General features: G+C 47.4%; 5 protein-coding genes across 5 annotated transcripts; 1 reads left to right on the top strand and 4 right to left on the bottom strand.

Moving 5' to 3' along the window:
- Positions 1–144: 144 nt before the first annotated feature.
- On the bottom strand, positions 145–5052 carry FSUBG_837 (GYF domain protein; the record flags this gene model as incomplete). Its single annotated transcript, XM_036686771.1, has 4 exons — positions 145–461; positions 523–4063; positions 4119–4524; positions 4949–5052. The coding sequence occupies 4 exons, from the start codon at positions 5050–5052 to the stop codon at positions 145–147; spliced, it is 4368 nt and encodes a 1455-aa protein (XP_036543423.1).
- A 2468-nt stretch (positions 5053–7520) lies between these two features.
- FSUBG_836 (ribonuclease P subunit POP4) lies at positions 7521–8204 on the bottom strand (the record flags this gene model as incomplete). Its single annotated transcript, XM_036686760.1, has 1 exon — positions 7521–8204. One exon carries the CDS (start codon positions 8202–8204, stop codon positions 7521–7523), a length of 684 nt encoding a protein of 227 aa, XP_036543422.1.
- Positions 8205–8634: 430 nt separating this feature from the next.
- FSUBG_835 (acetyltransferase) lies at positions 8635–11314 on the top strand (the record flags this gene model as incomplete). Its single annotated transcript, XM_036686749.1, has 3 exons — positions 8635–8816; positions 8911–10765; positions 10844–11314. 3 exons carry the CDS (start codon positions 8635–8637, stop codon positions 11312–11314), a joined length of 2508 nt encoding a protein of 835 aa, XP_036543421.1.
- Positions 11315–11697: 383 nt separating this feature from the next.
- On the bottom strand, positions 11698–12825 carry FSUBG_834 (pantoate-beta-alanine ligase; the record flags this gene model as incomplete). Its single annotated transcript, XM_036686738.1, has 1 exon — positions 11698–12825. One exon carries the CDS (start codon positions 12823–12825, stop codon positions 11698–11700), a length of 1128 nt encoding a protein of 375 aa, XP_036543420.1.
- Positions 12826–13591: 766 nt separating this feature from the next.
- On the bottom strand, positions 13592–15464 carry FSUBG_833 (HC-toxin efflux carrier TOXA; the record flags this gene model as incomplete). Its single annotated transcript, XM_036686727.1, has 4 exons — positions 13592–13899; positions 13952–14983; positions 15042–15153; positions 15213–15464. 4 exons carry the CDS (start codon positions 15462–15464, stop codon positions 13592–13594), a joined length of 1704 nt encoding a protein of 567 aa, XP_036543419.1.
- Positions 15465–19359: the final 3895 nt, after the last annotated feature.

The raw sequence follows: 19359 nt of genomic DNA, 5'->3' as shown, positions 1-19359 counted from the left end.
GGTACATCTTGACTTAGCTTGCAGAATATCCTATCCCGATGCCAGACAGAACAATCTATCTCAACCAGGGAAAGTATTGCCATCTTCAGCAGACAGTAATCAGCGAAGTCTCTGACAGGACCCAGTGCACACAGATTCAGTCGTCTATTTCTTGCCCTTCTTGCGGCCTGGCACCACCTTGAACCCCGCGGCCTGCATGCTGGCATCATCGCGAGGACTAGTGGCGACAGCAGCAGCACTGCTCGAGCTTCCTTTCTTGGCAACTTCGCTCCAACCGCCTCCATTTCCTCCCTTGTTGTCGGGCTGCTTTTCGACTACTCCGCGCTCAGCGAGCTTCTTGCGGCGGACAAACTCCTCGGCAAAATGACGGCCATCCATGGTGGTTGAGTTGGAGTAAACAGCATCAGCAATCAAACCAGTGTCGAGGGGCAACACATCGAGGGCAGCCTGGAAGGTGGGAACTGGAGGACTTGGTTAGTTCAAGTCAAATAGAATCATTCTGCACTTGTCCATGGGACTTACTATCAATAGCACCAGTGATGCCCCGGGAGAGCTCCCGGTTCACCCACTTGTTGAATTCCTCCATAGCAGTGTTGCCGCCCTCGGCTTTGCCGTTAGTAGGTGCAGCTGGCTTAGAAACAGACCTCACAGGAGAGGTCATGGGCTTGATGGTTGTTCCGCTAACGGATCGGCTTTGAGACGAGGGGCCAACGGGTGCCTTGATCTTGCCACCAGCACCAACGGTTGCCCAGCCGCTTCCGGGGGGTGGCGCGGCCGCAGCCGCCGCCGCAGATGCAGCATTCGTGAGTGTAGACTGGCCGGGTTTCCCAGCGAGGTTGGCATAGCTCTTTGATACGCTTGTCGGCGTTCCGGCTTGTGAGCTCACCTGCTGGCTTGCCTTCTGCTTTCGAAGCTCCTCCTCACGTTGGATCTCAGCGAGGGTCTTCTTGCTGGAGGCTGAAGCTGAAGGGGTAGAAGTAGAAGTGGTTTTGGAGGGTCCGGGCTTGGACCAGGGGCTGGCAGAAGGAGCGGGCGAACCGTGACCCCAAGTACTGGTAGCAGGCAGGCCAGCATTGGCAACGGCAGCAGTCTTCTCTCTGAGTGCCGCAGCCTCTTGCTCAAGAATAGCCTTCCTCTGGGCTGCAGCAGCCTCCTCAGCCTTTGCAGCCTTTCGTGCCTCAGCTTCCTGAATCTCCTTCAAACTAGGTCCCTTGTGTCCTTCCGCGCCATGGTCTTTGGCCCAAGGAGCCAGAGGTGGTGGCTGAGCATTGACTGATACGCTATCAGGAGTTCCGGTCTGAGAGCGGTTGTACTGCTCAGGTAGATTTGAACGAGCACGCTGAGCTGTCGGGGCCGGAAGTGGAGTACCAGTGGATGCAGGAGGAGGGAAGGGCATGGGCATATCGGGCTCCACTGGCTGAGCGGCGGCGGCGGCAGCGGCAGCCTGAGTCTTCTGGACCTGTTGAGTCAGAGACAAGGCATCCTCAGCAGCCTTCTTCCTGGCAGCTCGAGCAGCCTTACCAGTTAGAGCCGGGGCCTCTATGGGCCGTTGGGTTTCTTCAGAGGCTACCTCAGAGGCAGGGGAGGGCTCCTCAATTGGTTCCTCGCCGTTGCCCTCAATATCCTTGGCCGCCTTTTCAGCTTCGAACTGCGCTCGGTAGGCCTCGAACTCTTGAAGGCGCTCCTTGAATCCCTCGGGATCTTGCTCCAGGTTATCGGTGTCCGGAAGACCAGCGCGTGCGGCATCAACGGCAGGAGCGCCAATAGGTTGTGGAGCACCAGAGCCTTGCAGGCCAGCAAGTACCTGGCGTTCGTTATTTGTGAGATTGTTTAGGTCATCATCTCTGAAAGGGTCTCCGTTTCCCGAACCCGATGGCATGGTTGCTTGACCACCAACCAGTCCAGTTCCATCAAAAAAAGCCCCGGAAGGTGGCATAGCACCAATGGGCTGCTGGTGAGGCATTCCGATGGGGTTTGGGGACGAAATGCTACCAAAGCTTGGCTGGCTCTGCAAGCTGTGCGCACTGGAGTGATGCTGGAGCATTGGGCCAGGGAACTTAGACATAGCCTGAGCTCGCATGACAAACTCGCGCTGCTGTACCATGAGATACTGCTCTTCTTGCTTACGTCTTTCCAAATTGTTCTGTTCCTCAGCCGTAAGAGTGCGTCCAAAGCTAGGGAACACACCACTTAGGGGAGGGACCACTCCGCTGTTTCCCTGGGGAGAGAAAGGTCCAGCTTGGGTAGGGGGACCATGAGGAATACCAATCTGAGGAACCAAGAATGGCTCTCTCGAGTTTCCTATACGTCGGATAAGCTGACCCAGGGGTTCAAATTCCTGATCCTCGACTTTCTTTACACGGAGGTCAGGGGTGAAAAAGTTGGCCTTGTACCAATCGTTCATCTCAAGTCCTGTGAAGGGCCCCTGGACATGTCCAGAGGGATCGAGGTACACCCATCTCATACGATCTGGCATGACCATTGTGCGTTGGGCCTGAGTTGTAGGAGGCTCAGTGCTGGCTTGTCCACCACCAAATGGCAGACCTCCACCAACGGGAGTAAGGGATTGAGGAGCAGTTGCAGTGGTGGTGGAATGACTGGGTTCCCCAGTGCTAAAGATACCCAGTGCTGGGGAGGCTTCAGGACCCGGGAAAAGTGCCCCGAACACACCGCGATTAGTTCGCATGGGACTGTCGCCCTCGCGAAGAGGTACGCCAAAGTTTGTTCGGCCAATAGCGCCGAGAGGGTTGCTCTGACGTAGGTCGGGCAAAGAATCGGAGAGGCTATCATGCTCATGGCTCTGCATCTGTGCCTGCATTGCAGGAGGGAAAAGTGAGCCCATCTTGCTACCGCGGCCTATGCTTCCTGTCCCAAGACCACCAGTGCCGGCGGGGCCAAAGACATTGTTTAGGTTGGACAGTCCGGGCGACTGGAGGTCACCCATAGGACTAAAAAGAGAAGCACCGAATGCAGCACCTAGATTGGGTCGTTCACGATCCGGAGTGCCAATGGGAGGATTACCAGAAGCGGGCCAACCTGATAAAGTGTTCAAAGAAGGGTAGGCCTTCGCGCCAACGCTCGAGGTCTGACTACGATCACCTCCATCATAGCCACCAAAACCACGACCAATCGAGCCGAAGTTCGCAGGGCCATCGTGAAGGCTTGCGCCGTGAGTCTTGTCGTCATTGGCATCGATCTCATCATGGCCTTGTCGGTCCGCAGGAGGGCTGCGGTAGGGATTGGTCTCGGAGGGGCTGACAGGGCCTTCATCCCCATGGGATCTGAGATTTAGGCCTGCCATGCCGAAGTCGCCAGCGGACCCCTTGACCGGGGTTCCTAGGGTTCCTGCTCGGTTTGCTTGATGAGACATCCCACCAGCGTCAGTATCCTGAGCTCCGCCAAGAACCGCGCTTCCAGATAGGGTATCATCACCAAATGGATCGGTGTCAGTTCGAGGACGAGACCGCCAAGACTGCTGATTGAGAGGGTTTTGACCCTCAGCTGCCTTGCCACTGAGGTTATCCGAGCTGTCCTTGGGAATGAGATGAGCCAATCTGCTCCCACTAGCAGCACCGCCAACACGTTTGTCACCAACGGCGGGCGAAGTTGGCAGAGCGAAATTACCAAAGGCTCCTACACCAGGTGTCGTCTGGTTGGAGGGTGGCCAGATGGGATTGGTACCCCCGATACCGCCCGTATTGGAACGCATCAGATTACCGAAAGGAGGGAGTTTTCCAGGAGCGTCACGGAGAACGACCTCACTATCGGACTCGTCGGCTTCAGCCTCTCTGAGATCGGTTTTGCTGCGCTGAAACCAATAAGAGGGATCGTCACGAGAGAAGCGATTAGCGGTGGGAGATGCTAAAGCACTTCCACCAAAGGGATTGGATTCGATAGTCTCACGTCGGCGAGTCCCGGGTCGCGTAGCTGACGAAGGTGAACTGACGCCGAAAGTGTTGGAAGTGCCCTGGGATAAGGATGCTTTACGTCCATTTGCGCCACCCTGGTGGGCGTCTTTGTTTTGGGTCGGAGGTTTAAGCGGCGAGTTTATCTCATGGAAGGCCTACTAGTGGTTAGCATAAACTTTGAACACCTCCGATAGTGCGGGGGCGGCGCACCTCTTTCTCCTCCAACGACATATCCTGCAGTCCCATTGGAATTGAATCTCCAGAATCATCCCAGCACGCGCCAGGTTCCTGTGGGATATGATTGTCGTTGCTTTTACCCCAGCCTCTAGGAGTATGTCCATTCATTTGGCCAGGATTCCACCCCGTGGCAAATAGACGAGATGGGTCGTCGGCTAACCTTTGTGGACGGTACATCTCTAACAAGTCCTCTTTAGTGTACCGCGCTGGTGGCAGCTCATATGTCGATGGAGACGCAGACACAGGGCTTTCGGCAGTGGGGTGCTGAACTGCGTGATCCGTCGAGGGCGGCGGCTGCGAAGAAGGCTGGCCCAAAGGAGTTGTAGATGATCGTCGGAAGGTAAGAGTTCCATTGGTAGAGCGGCCATCTCTCCTTGCCCTGAGACGTAATTAGTGATAGTTCATGAAAACCAATATGCAGTTTGTGGAGAATGCATGACAAGTTGTGGTGGGCCGTGCAACAGTAGCAGGCAATTTTGTGATATTCACAAGTGGCATACGGTTCACTAAAACCAAGACAAGCACACTTGCTATTCTTGAAACCAGGGCAGAAGGTGCCCGAAGATTCTCAAGCGCCCATCGCGACAAACAAGCCAAGCGCTGTGCAGCACACAGGGTATTGCACACCACAACCACGGGCTACACGCGGGGCATTTGGGGGACACGGTATGCAGCACAACATCCAGCATGATACCAGGTCCAGCTACCCAAGGCCAAAGAAGGGTTTCGAGAAAGCCACTGTCTCCGCTGAAAAACCACCCGGGAAACAAAGCAGTTCAGTAGGAACTAAAGTGAGTACTAACCAGTCTCCAGAAGTAGCTCCTCTTCCATCAGCTCTTCCTCCTCTGGAATTAGCATTTTGGCCAGCGGCAGCCGAGGCAAAGCTCGAGGGAAGATTAGTCGGCATATTGATTAACAGTTCGGAAGACGGTAGTGAGTGTGAAACGTCTTGGTCGTTCCAGGTTGAGGGCGCGAATGTCGAGTTTAGGTCGATTCGGGACGGATGATGCAAGTGACAGCTGAGCGATGGTGACCAGAAGCTGTACTGTGACTAAAAATGCTTGTTGGCAAAATTGCTGGAGCGAACGCGCAACAGTAATGCAAAAAGCTTTAGTTCAAGGTAAGGATACCGGAGCACAAAAGGCTGCTTGAAGCGATGGTCCAGAGACAAAGGCGGAGGGCGATGCGGTATGCGATATCGTAAACGATAGTGTTAATTGTTATGATCGGCGGGGGAGCGCGACGTGAAGGCTTGGTAGATTGATGTTTCTTTTTTCGAGGATCCGACTAGAAGAGGGTTTCGTGTGATGTTGCGGTGGTGATGTAAACGCTGTGGTTTGAGTGACCTTTATTAAACGGGGCAACGAAAAAAATCGAGTGGAAGGGTTTTGGGGAACCATTTATCAGATAGTGAGGTACCAAAGTTTACAAGTGGCCATACACCATCCCTCAGGTTACAGCTTACTGGTGGGTTCATCAAATAGCACTGTCCTTGTCATCTAGCCACCTAACTGGCAGCTTCTGATTAGTGGGGTTAAGTAGTAGTTGTTAGTTGTGTCACAGCCCGCTCTAAGAACTCAAAGTGGCAGCTACACAGGACTACGGCCGAGAATTTACCGGCCTATACTGCTAGCAAACTGAACTGAATTTCAGGGCTGGATCCTAAAATGGGGACAAACTGCAGAATGCCATTGAAGACTGTCCACTTCGAGTTTGGACATTCTGTCATCAGGGCTTGAGCTCGGAAAACTGGTCGAACTAGACACCAGACTATTGGCTACCAGCCGAATGGGTCAGGAGATTCTATTCGATACATCGATCAGTATCCAATCTCCGAGTGGACACCGGTTTGAAAGTTGGGCTAGCTATCCGTTTATTCAATGTGGCAAAGACGTAGCACTTCACCATCAAAAAATGGTACCCCAAGGTATCTCGTGGAACCATAGGAAACACGAAGGGTCACGTGTCGTCACACATTAAGGGACTGTACGGAGTATGACATTCTTAGAAGCGGCACGTCGCACGCAACACGTTAAAAAGCGCGACGCGTTCTGCCTCCCCACGAATCAGAACTTGAAACCCCAATTTGGGCTACAGCCTTTGCCAAGTATGCACGCCACAAGACACAATTCTCAGCTACATGTAGACATGTTTTAGGGCTGAAGCCTATGGATCAGCATAGTTGTCAAGATTCGTAGTACTTTATATCAGGATGTGTAGCATGTTCAAATTGCGTAACTATAGGAGTTCATGCGGTTAGCAAGAAGCAAACCGAAACTATCACGTTGTGCAATTTTGTATGAGACGTCCCTGGGGGGGCAAGAAAACATCGGTCCTCGATATATCCGTAGGGTGTCGACTCAGCAAAAGGTATCCTAAGCTTATGCTAACTTACCTTTTCTCCCTTGGGACGTGGAAAGAACTGGAGGGCTAAAGACAAGATGGATGATCATATCGCGTACAAGGTACCAGGATACTACTCTTCATATTTGAAATCTAATAAGATCAATATGAGCCAATTGAAACTTGTAAATAGTTCGGAGGCTCTGGCCATTGTATTCCAACGTTCTCGTGAATCGCAATGGCATTTGCCTAGATGGTCACAGCGTCGGGTATGAGCTCATTTCTTGGCCCCCCCTTGAGGCGTGGCGACAGGCTGAACTCTCTGAGTCTGCCTCGTCTGCTCTGCTACTCAAAGACTGTGTCTACGGCGAGACGACGATTCCACGTCATGGCTATATTAAATGTCGTTGAGTGAATTGCTAGATTCTATTTACAGACATGTCGCATTTTGCCATGCCTTCAAGTCCACCCAACACTATTCATGTCAGCGTAACTATACTCTCCAATCATTCTTCATGCACTCACCCTCCAATGGAAACTATTGATGAGTGTTGGTCGCTCAATACTACTCGAGCGTACTCTCTCGTGGAGTTGTATCTGACTGTCGCTGTACAACTGCGGCTAACGCTGGCGTCAGATATGTGAGTTCCAACTGGTGTGGGTTGCGATAAACACTATAAAAACTTGCGGTACCGAGGCGTAAATATCACAACCCAGTTGATACAAAATTGTGTATCTTGAACCTTGACAACCTTTGTCCCCTCAAAAGCGTGGTATCATGACGCCTGCAAAGCGAGACACATGCGTTTTGGAAGAGCCCTATGTGTAGGGATGGGCACACAGTCTTTCGCCCAGAGTAGGTGGTAACACCACGCCCAATTGGATACGGCAGTACCCAATTAATGATACTTTGGCCATCATCCGATTGATTTGTCTTGCTTCAAATACTCAATCAGCATAGGAGGCGCCGACGTCATCCATAACGCCCCGGATAGCCTTGTCGATAATCTATGATCCCGGTCCTGAAGACGCTTAAATATTTGACAGAAAGTGTGCTTTGAACTTTCTATTGGCGCGATCTGCTGCCCTTAGCATCATCTGATCTCCGAGAACCTCGCAAGCAAACTTTTTGTTCGGCCCGCTCTCACCAGAGGCTCCGTTATCGATCGTTATTTCGACTCGAAAAATAGTGCCTTCCTTGGGAACAACCTTCACTCCTCTTTTCTTGGTGATAATCTCGAAGACAAACTTGCGATCGCGGACGACAACACCTGAAATGCCAACTCGACTCGGGCAATGGCTTCGAACAACCTGGATGGGAGCACCATGGAACTCAGCGCTGGCTAGTTTCGCTGCTGCGCTGGGCCCTCCAGTCGAAAGATCGTTCCCAAGTAGCTCTCGAGCATATCCAAGCCACATTTGACTCAAAGGCTCATAGATGTGGTATTTTTGGCCATCCTTAGGTATGTCATGAAGGCCTAAGCTTCGCTTCTCTCGAGACGATAGTGGCTTGGGTTTCTGCTTTTGCTTTTCCTTTTTATCTTGACGAGCCTTCCGACGTGCGGCGCGCGCGTTGATTGTTGAAGGTGGAGGAGAGGTTGGTCGCAGGATGAGCGAGCGGTGCTGGATCTTTTCCGAGTATATACGATTCACGCTGTCGGGGGAATGCGCTCTGGCCAGCAGATTCTGCGTAGCCTGTTGTGGTGCGCTGGCCATGGTTAATGAGTGACGCAGATAGCTAAGGCACCTTGTGTATGGTAAGTCGAGAATTAACAGCCTAGAAAAAATTGTTGGGCGGAAATATACCGCGATTCCGAGCTTTGTGCAGGCAATTTTCTGGGGAAATGAACGGTCCAAGCTCCTTCCCTCAGGCTTCACATGCCGCTCGGCAGAGTCAAATGATGCCTGCCCCACTCGGCCAATCCCGTCCTGTCGCAACTTGGATCTTCCATCCAGGATACCTTACCTTATTACTTGTCATAGTAATGAGCTGCAGTGCAATCAATGCTCTTGGAATCTGTATCATAATAGCCGAAACTGCCTCGGATAGTGACGTGACTCTGTCATTGTCTTGCGATGAGAGAGAGCGGTTGAACATCAATTACACGCGCTCGACTCAAGAAGCTTGGAGAAGCCAGCATCCGCCATGTCGCATAACGAAGACGCGGTCGATGCGTCGACCAATTCGGCGCCAGACCTTCAGATCTTGGGTGATGAAGTCACCCTCCAGCCCAGTGGCTATGTTGAGTCGCCATCCAAGAATATTCCCGAGGGAAAGGAAGAGGCCTTGATGGACAAGTTTGCCTCATTCCGCTCTGAACCTTTCCAGTAACGTGCCCTACTTCATCATCGCCGTGTCCATTCTCGCACATATTGGCTCTTCTTAAACATTTCGGCGCAAACTGACGAGACCTACTTCCAGATTTCTTCGCGAAGTGTCATTATATGTATCTGGTCAAGGATGGCGAGCCTACGACCGTGTCATTGGCCAGCCTGTTTTCTACTCCGGGTTCTCAGAAAACATGAAGAACATGGTTCTATCAGCTCCTCTTCTTCAGCAAAGGATCAGCCGGCTTGCTGAACACCGCGTGGCTGTTGAAGAGCGCGAGGGTATGCTGCCGAGGGACAGCAAAGACTATGGCGCCAAACGGGCCCATCGACTCACAGAGATTGAGTCGGGTCTTCAAGAACTTGCGGAGAAGTGGACTGACGATATGATATGCAAGATGGAAAGCAAAGCGTTTATTCGTGGGGCCTACTATCTGACCACACAGCTACTGACGCGCGCATATCACCAAGGTATCCATGTTTCCAGTGAAGAGGTTTTGCGTCTGCGGAAGGTCGCTGAGGTCGCAGCAAAGAAGAAACAGAGCATCATCTTTTTGCCGAGTCATCGATCGCACGTCGATTACGTCTCGCTGCAGCTCATCTGCTACCGCTTAGGCCTTACATTGCCTGTCGTGGTCGCAGGGGACAACTTGAACATCCCAGTGTTGGGCGAATTCCTTCAGCATGCAGGAGCCATGTGGATTCGAAGAGCGTTCGGTGATGATGTCCTCTACACCACATTAGTCCAGTCATATATCGACACACTACTTCAAGAAGGGTACAACTTCGAGTGCTTCATTGAGGGTGGACGCTCTCGTACAGGGAAGTTGTTACCTCCAAAGTTTGGAATTCTTAGTTTTGTACTCGATAGTATTTTATCTGGGCGTGTTAAGGATGCTATCATATGCCCTGTCAGCACGCAGTACGATAAAGTTATTGAGACGGAGGGTTATGTTACCGAGCTACTTGGAATGCCCAAGAAGAAGGAGAACCTTGCTGACTTTCTGAGCGGCGGATCTTCCGTCCTTTCTTTACGCTTGGGTCGCGTGGATGTTAGGTTTCATGAGCCTTGGAGCTTACGAAAGTTTTTGGATGACCAGCTATCAAAACTGCCCAGTGTACCGCGCGGTCTCGATACTGATCATCAACGTCCAGAGGTCCGAGCAGTACGAGAGAAACTTTTGCGCACGATGGGCTATCAGGTTCTGAGCGATATCAACGAAGTGTCTGTCGTGATGCCTACAGCACTGATAGGGACTGTTCTTCTGACACTCCGCGGTCGCGGAGTGGGCAAGGAAGAATTGAAACGGCGAGTTACATGGCTCACAGAACGTGTACGTGCGAAAGGCGGGCGCGTGGCCCATTTCGGCAATGCACCTCTCACCGAAATCATCGAACGCGGTCTCGAGGTTCTCGGCAAAGATCTTGTTGGTGTGGTCGAGGGTCTTGCTGAGCCTACATACTATGCTGTCGACCGCTTTCAGCTGTCATTTTATCGCAACATGACGATCCATCTCTTCATCTATGAGGCACTTGTCAGTGCAGCAATGTATTCGAGAGTTAAGAGGGGAGGCGGGCCCCAAATGCAAGACATGGCGTTTGATGAGCTGAAAGAACAAGTATACTTTCTTTCGTCACTGTTTCGAGGCGAGTTCATCTTTTCGAGTGAGGGTCTTGACACCAATCTGGATCGGACCCTGCGAGGCTTGGAGGCAGACGAAGTTATCAGGATTGACCGCGATGGAGAGGGCAACGTCACAATGGTTGGTCTTGCGGACCAGGAGAGAAGGGCTGGAAGAGAGAACTACGATTTTTACTGCTTCCTGATATGGCCTTTCATCGAGGCCACTTGGTTGGCAGCAGTCTCTCTTATGGGTCTTACTCCCCCCTTGGGCCAAAATGGAGAGATCTGGATTGAACAAGGCAAAACACACAACAGCGCACAGTTGGTAAGTCTTCATACACATGTTTCACTGGGTCATACCGTTGTGTTTCCCATCATTTCATTGTGCTCACAAAATATCTAGCTTGGCAAGACACTTTATCATCAGGGTGATCTCTCGTATTTTGAAGCTGTCAATAAGGAGACTCTGAAGAATTCGTACACACGCTTCGAACAAGACCAACTCCTCCACGTTGTTAAATCAAAAGACTCCAAGATTCCTCCGCGTGTACAGCTCGACGCCTCCTGGCGAACGCCTCGCGATCCCAAGACTGGAGCGCTGCTAGCGGAAGGCAAACTTTGGGACTTTACCGAAAAGATTGCCAAATCACGACGTGAAGGCAAAAACCGCCGTGATGGCGCCACGGTTAGCAGCCGTGTGCTCCGACTTACCGATGAGCTCGGCCGTAAGCTTTGGGAGGAAACAGTGGAAGGTGAGCGCAGCGGAAAAACCAAGGTCCCTAGCAGATTAAACAAGGAAGAGAAGGAGGCCTTCGGCAAGAGTATAAGGCAAGTTAAGAAGAAAAGAGAGGAGAGAGCTCGAGCCCATCTTTAAGCCATTGGGGAGTTCTGTCCAAGATATGTGCGAAGGGCTATCCACGACCAGTCTTTTGATTAAGTGGCCTTTTGGAGCTACAGCAACCTATGTAGCAACTGATACGAATTTATACATATATATCCAGTCAATACAATAGCATATTTCCTATCTAGCTCCGGGAGCAGGAAGACTTTAGGCCCTGAGATACGATGTCAAGATAAACTCACTAAAGTGCTACCTTGAACGTATACTGACTGACTTAGATCTTTATATCGCAAGGGTCGAGGTTCTACGTTTTTCTTTACCTCACCTAGCTAGCCCGATATCATAGGCTCGTTTTTTGAACAGTTGAGGTCTGTTTGGGTATACCTTCTGGGTTTCATTTCTCATATTACCAGCGTCTATGGTTCCTTAGGCTCTCGGGGCTTGAGGATGATATTGTCTATCAAACGTACCGCTGGACCTCCACTGAAGCCCAGGTCCTCGCCTTTCTGAGTCTGCTCCACTGGTAACATCTTAATCGCTGCGCTCATGACTGCTCCGCGCGACGGATCAACCTCGTCGATTTCCACTAATGTTTCTGGATCTGCCAGAGATACGTAGTCAACCTCGAAGATCACACGTTCCGTGGGAGGAAGTGTGGATTGGCGGGATGCTGTAGCATCGATAAAATTGTGTGCGGCGCCGAGAATTTCTTCTCTCTTACGCGAAGCCTTTGTGTTGTATACTTCGGCAGCGGAAAATAGTGCATGGGGAAGCACTGTAGCAACAGCTCTTCGTCTTGGACCAAGATACACATTCCGAGAACTCAAAGCAAGGCCATCGAGTTCACGTTGTGTGGGTTCAACGACAACCTTCATGGGCAGGATGAAATCTTTAACCATTCGACGTATGACAACTGTTTGTTGGACGTCCTTCTGGCCAAAGTACACACGCTCGGGCTGGACAATATTGAATAGCTTTAAGCACACTGTCGCAACACCTCGGAAGAATGTTGGTCTGCTAGCACCCTCCAATACTTCTCCAACCGGCGTAATTGTAACGAAGCTTCCTTTGCTATTAACTTCCTGGCCTGGAAAGCCGCTGGGGTACATCTCTGGTGTCGTCGGCGCAAACACAGCAGAGATGCGACCCAGGTTTCCTCCATCATCTGCAAGTTCTCTATCCAATGCAGCCAGTTTCTTTGCGTCTTCGTCCCAGGTGACAGGATATGACGACAGATCTTCCTTTATGCCAAATTGCGCCGGATTAACATATATGCTCACGACAACATGATGATTCTCCTTGGCAGCGGCGCGTATCAATGCCAGATGACCCTCGTGAAGAGCGCCCATAGTGGGCACGAGGCCGACTGATCGGTGATTCACGACATGAGGGTTACGCCAGCGACGGACAGCTTCGACGGATCGGAGGACACGGATCGGAGACCTGGCCAGGGTCTCGAGGCGGGAGGAAGTCGAGCAAGAGGAAGCTGTACGGATAGAGGTCGCAAAGGGTGAGCGATGTCGGAGGAAGCGTAGAGGAAGCATTGTGTTGACAATTCGCAAAGTCAAGAGGTAAGAAAAAAAAAAAGAAAAAAAAGTTCAGTTACTGCGGAAATATACCATCGTTAGTGGGCGCAGTAAACTCTCGTGATGGTTTCTGCCGCGCAGTTTTGGGGACGGTTTGAGTCGGAATTCTTGGCGGAGTTGAAGATGGCAGGGGTATCTTTTTTGGAGTTGAAGCCCGGTGCATGTGAAAGGCGGTTACCCTATATCCTTCCACTTTCTTCAATGCAAAGCGACATCGACTATGTTGGTGATACTAAATAGAGTTCTTGGATGAAGTCCGATAAACTCGTTTAAGTCTAAGTCATATACCAAAGACTCTCCAAGTAATGATGACTGGATGAACAGTAGATATTACCTTGAGTTCGGAGTGATGCACTCTAAGTTTTATAAATATCTTCTCTCGATTAGAATATACTATAGAAATATTAAGAAGTAGTCTTTAAATATATAAAAAGAATATAATAAACTTAGCCTAGGGAACTAATATTATATTTATTAAAATATTTAAAAGCTACTAATTAGAGGTAAGTAAAATATTTTTTCTTTATTTATTAAGATATCTAAAATAGGAGATTATCTTTGCTCTAATTATAACTTGGCCACTATTCTATAAGTTGAAACCCAAGGCTACACTTAGGCATTCGTTATCCATCACGACCTATAAGGCAGTCTTATCAAGCCTGTATTCTCTGTACCCACGATTCTACAGTACCAATGACACTTGAAAAGGAAAAGGAAGAGAGCTCTAAGCGGCACCGCCAGTAAGGTTCTCGAGCTTAAGCTTGTTCCAGCGAGTGAGCAAGCTGATTAAGAACGAGAAGCCAGTAAAGGCAATAGCCATGGCGAAGACGATATGTAAACCTTTCATGTAACCGTCAATGACGATAGGAAGTTCCTGAGAGTTGAAGGATTCACGAAGAGCGGTAGCTCCAGTGAGAATCAAACGTCCCTTGCTAATTTGAGGAGCATTCTCGCCAATGTTGAGGAGCATCTGGTTGACAAAGGCAGCCTGCCCTGCAGAGACGACATAGGCACCTCCAAGTCCCTGGAAAACTACATAGAGTTAGCTATCTGTTCTTGACAAACACCAGAAGAGAGAACTTACATAGAAGAATACCGGTAGCAGAAGCAAGATCCTTGGGGTCGACAGTACCCTGGACAGCAATCATGGGAATCTGGAAGGCAACACCCCAGCCAACACCAGCAATGATTTGGTAGCCAATCCACTTTCCAGTAGAAGTGTCAACGTCTAGGAGGTACAGCAGACCAGCACCAACAGTCGCAAGGGCAGCGCCGCCGATGAGGAGAGGCTGGTAGAAGCCAGTCGCGGTAACGAGACCTCCACTGATAATAGTGGCGAAAGTGACGGCGAGAATAAGAGGCAAGTTGCGAACACCACTGCTAGTAGGAGAAGCGTTGTGAACAGACTGGAAGTAGATGGGGATGTAGTAGATGGCGAGGAAGAAAGAGCCGGCAAAGATGAAAGCAAAGGCGCTCATAACCCAGACGGTGCGGTTCTTGAGGATACGGACAGGAATCATGGATCGCTCACCCTGAACATAACAGGAGATGGCCCAGACGATAGAGATGGCGACCCATCCAACGAGCAGACCGATGACAACAGATGAGTCCCAAGCGTGAGCCTGTCCACCGTACTGAACAGCGAGAATATACGAGATGGTGAGGCCCATCATCAGAACAATTCCAAGGGGGTCCATCTGGAGGAACTTCTCAAGAAGAGGGGCCTTGACGGGAATAGCAGCACGGGGAGTCTTGAAGAACAAGAAGATGATGCCGGCAGAGAGTCCTCCGATGGGGAGGTTGATGTAGAAACACCATCGCCAAGAGACGTGATCAGTGAAGGCACCACCGAGGAGAGGTCCGATGACACTGGCGATGCCGTAGGCGGCACCAATGATACCAGTGAAAGCAGGTCGCTTCTTAGGAGGAGCAGAGAAACCAATGATGGTGTAAGCGCCAGCACCAAGACCAGCACCGCCAACGCCGGCGATGGCTCGGCCAGTGATGAGGGCTTCGGCATTTGGAGCGGCACCGCAGATGACAGAGCCAAGCTCGAAGATGAGAATGGCGATGATGAAGGATGTCTTAAGGGGGAAGTACTTGTAGATTTTACCCCCTTTGATAGTGTTAGCGACAAGTTTGGGGGAAAAGGGGCCCAAAGCTTTGTGACTTACAAGTTGACTGGAAAGCACCGACAGTCATGAAGAAAGCAGCACCATACCATCCGACCTTGTCAAGACCCTTGAACTCATCAGTGATCTTTGGAATAGCAGTTGCCACAATAGTCTATTGCACCGTCTATATTAGTTCTCTGATTGTTGGCTTGTGATGGAGGCGTGAGTTACCAAGTCGAGGGAGAAGAGAAAGACTGCCATGACAAGAGCAAGAACAATGAAGAACATGTTAATGCCCGTAGGATATTCGTCTTCGTCAACTTCATCGCTGTCGTTGTTACCTGAGACTGTGCCGGCCTCAACATCTTCATCCTGTTTCTCCTCCTTCTTCTCCTGAACATCCTCTCCTCGAAGCGTTGAGGTTGTAGACTCGGGGCGATCCGTGGTCACAGGGACCTCGAGACTTTTTGGTTCGGCAGACATGGTGTCTGATTTTCGTTTACCTATAAGCTTAAGTGTATAGATCGTGTTGGATTAAGCTTATATCGAAGTTTCTGACCCTGAAGAAAGGGGGTAGATATTGTATAAGTGCTCGAGAGCTGGTCTCAGTACTCTGAAAGACTGACACATTTTGGTTGACAGCGACATACGACTATCTTTATAACCCACGAGAACAATGAGATAATCTCATCTCACTAACTGTCTGACTTTTCTGGTCCCAGGAGTTAAGGTCAAGGCCCTGCACAAAATCCGCCCCAAGCATAACGATATGGCATCACTGCGCTGCGCAGCGTATAGTTAGTATGGGCTGTCAGCATAACCGCCGGGCATAAGACAAAGCAGCCAGCCAGTAAAGAGGCTGCGGAGTGGCGGACTCCACCACATGTCCGCGCCTACATCCTCCATGATGATATCTCGTAAGCCCAATTGGGCTTGAACCAGCCAAGGCTCCGACGCTAACAGTGAAACGCTCGCCAATACCTGCGGACATCTGAATGAGCCTTAATGACGGGGCCTTGCTCATACTCATTCTGAAGTGCACGATGTTTTAGCTCATGGAGTGTTATTGTGCCGAGAATGAGCTGCATGTTTGTGGCGTTGGTGGAATTTGAAACCATCTGTGACAATATTGGTCCGAGCAGGCGGATAAAAGAGGCTGTTTCCAAATAAGCAGTCTCAAAAGAGGGTAGGTTGTGATAATAGAGCCATCCCATCCCATGCCACGTGTTGTTGTTGTTGTTGTTGTTGTTGTTGTTCTTTCACTAGTTATGAGAAGATTCGGTGTAAGTCGATATCTTGTCAAGGATCTATCTAGGTCTTCCGTCCTGCTGGAATCGCTTACACGGAGACTTGGCCCGAAGTCAGATAACCTCGTAGTGGTCCCGCATAACGCTTGGCATAATACAATAGTCCTCATACTAAAACAACACCAGCTCAGCACTTGAGATGGAGAACTTTGCACGCACGATAGGGTCGGATAATGGCAATCTAATGACTCACTTGACCGAAAAAGGAACGAAGAAGTGCCTAATTAGCCAAATAAGACGTAATAAACCAACGTCAACTCAACTTTACCAGCTAAGAAGCACAGCCAAGCTTGGATACGCGGAGTAGACAGTAAGATCAAGTCTGACGACCCTTCGGTAGCCCCGGAGTTAAGTCTCATAGGGAAACGATGCTGCAAGACACCAAGAGTCTCGGATTTAGCCCTCGTTTGTTGGCATCATCTTATCTCACCTGTCAGCATTCTGCTGGGAGAATCTGGCGATACCAGGCCTATCAAAGCGCCTAAACACATAACGATGTAGAGGCTAGAGGTGATTATGATCCTCTGGGAATTGGTCGCAGACCCTGGGCATACCAAGAACAAAGTCGAGCATGATCACCCGCCAGTCACATCATTTGCGTGTCTCGTTCCTTATCCGCGGGTAAGTCCTCAGTGGTTCTTTGTTGTTGTAAGAAAGGGATGAATTATCATTCCGCAATCGTGTTCACGGACGAACGACGGACCACGGCGGACCAAAGCTGGCGGAGTTTGCAAAAACGGACGCACTGATATGAGGCCATATCCAACTGCCTCTGTTGGTATTGGAGGGCCAAGCTTTTCTGCTGACGAAGCGATAGAGGGGTTGATTGGAGATCATCTTGAAATTGACCTTAAGAGGGGTAGGTTCTGATAAATAAGCTCATGAATGATCAGGATCTGATCTCACATGTCGGAGACTTTGATCGGAGACATTGGATTCGATAATGATGGCGGCTAAAGTCGACACTGGTAAGATGGTGTTGGAATCAACAAGATGAGGGGATGTGCTGACAGGTCTTGTCGGAAGGTAATATATCCTTTCAAAACAAACAGTCTTTTTGATATATCTTCGAGATTAACGTGAAGATCCTCTCGATTAACATACATGCCAGCTTCAACTTCAACTTAACAGGCAGCCTTGTAGGGCATGATCCTCGGTAATAAAGAAGAGTAGAGCTATTTATACCAATACATACCTCTATTTGTACTAATAAGGCCACGTAACTGCAATTTCCTCTCTAACTTTTAAGGAAGATTTAACTTTTTCTTTTCTATATATATAGATTAGTATATAAATTAAAGAGTTATAATAATTAAAAAATAAGGCTATTAAGTTAAAAAGTTAGTCTATTTAATTAATTTAAAAAATAAGCTACTAGCTAAGCTAGTAGCTTATATAGTATAAATTGCATTTCCTTTAGTATTAAGGCTATTATAGCTATACTTTCTTTTTAGCTTAATATTATAAGCATTTCTTATAATATTATATTACTACTAAAAGCTAAACCTTATAATAATTATTATAAAGATTATAATATAACCTTATTATATAAAAAGATTTATTAAATACTTAGCTTTATAGTTAGCTATAATGTATTAAGTAAAGCCTTTATAATAAGTACCTTTAGGCATAAGGATATAAGTTACTTAATATTAATGCCCTTTTTTAATTACCTATATAGCTTTATAATAAGGTTAGGATCTTATATAAGAAAAAGTAGCTTAAAAAGGTCTTAAAGTTTAATTAGTTATTATTTTATAGCTAAAATTAAAGCTATTTTACTAATAGTTTCTATAACTACTACTATAAATAAAAAAGCTTTATTATAAAAAGTAGCTTTTACTATAGCTAGAGAAGGATATTATAATTATAAGGCAGGGTATACTAATACTAAAAGCGGCCTATATAGTAATAAAGGTAAAGATAAGGCTTTTTAGTATTTTTCTTAATAGTAGCTACTATAGGCTAATAATATAATAAAATTATCTTAATAGCTATAAAGAATATTTATAGAGGGATTTAGCCTAGCTAATCCTAGCTAATATACTTATAAGCCTGCCTTATAGCTTTATTAGTAGTATTATTATTATAATTATATTTCTTTTTCCTTAATATAGCTATAATTATATTATAAAGGTAAAGAAGGTTATTTATACTAATTATAAGGAAGCTTTTTATATTCTTATAAGTAGTCTTTATAGAGCTATTAATATACTAACTAAAATTATAATACCTATTAATATAGTAGCCTGCTTACTAAAGCCTTTAAGGTATATACTTTAAAGTAATATACTTTAAAATACAATTTTAATATAAGCTATAGGCATTAAAAAACTACTTTTATATCTTAAAGAAAGTAGCCTTTTTATTAGTATAGATAATAAGCTTCTAAGCCTTATATATCCTTTAGGCTATATAAATTATAAGCTATAGCTATAAAGATAATCCTAGCTATATAGAAAAAGGTACTATAAAGGTAGCCTTATTAAGGTTTTCTTTTTTAATTATAATTAGATTTTTAAAGCTTTTATTACTTTAATTCTTATAAATCTAAGCCTTAATGTTTACATTAATATAATAAATATAAAGCTGCTATTATATATTAGAAAAGGTCTATAAAAGCGCGTTTTTTAAGGCCTTTTTTTTATTTATAATAATAATAAAAAGTAGCTTAATATTAAGCTTCTTTTATATTACCTTAAGCTACTTTATAAGCTATAAAAAAGCCTTTTCTTTTTTATTATTAAGTAATTTAAAGCTAAAATTAGTAACTAACTACTAGTTAGTTATGCTTATAACTTAAAAAAGATATATCTTAAACCTATTAGTTTTATATATATTATTAAGGCCTAAGACCTTAGGGAATCTTTTCTATTAGTACTTATACTAAGAATAAGTTTGAAAGATAGCTTTAATCTTATAAAGGTTATTAGTAGTAAAGCTAATTTTATATATAATATTATTAATATAAAGAATCTTAATCTAAGCCTATATAGGTATTAAGTAGCCTAAAGCCTTATATTTAATTAATTAATAGTTATTATATATATCTTAAGGCTAAAAATAATACT

Source organism: Fusarium subglutinans (genome assembly GCF_013396075.1).
Source record: "Fusarium subglutinans strain NRRL 66333 chromosome Unknown NRRL66333_c0000004, whole genome shotgun sequence".
Classification (NCBI taxonomy): domain Eukaryota; kingdom Fungi; phylum Ascomycota; class Sordariomycetes; order Hypocreales; family Nectriaceae; genus Fusarium; species Fusarium subglutinans.
The sequence above is the reverse complement of the archived record's forward strand: the minus strand, read 5'-3'. Positions and strand labels throughout refer to the sequence as shown.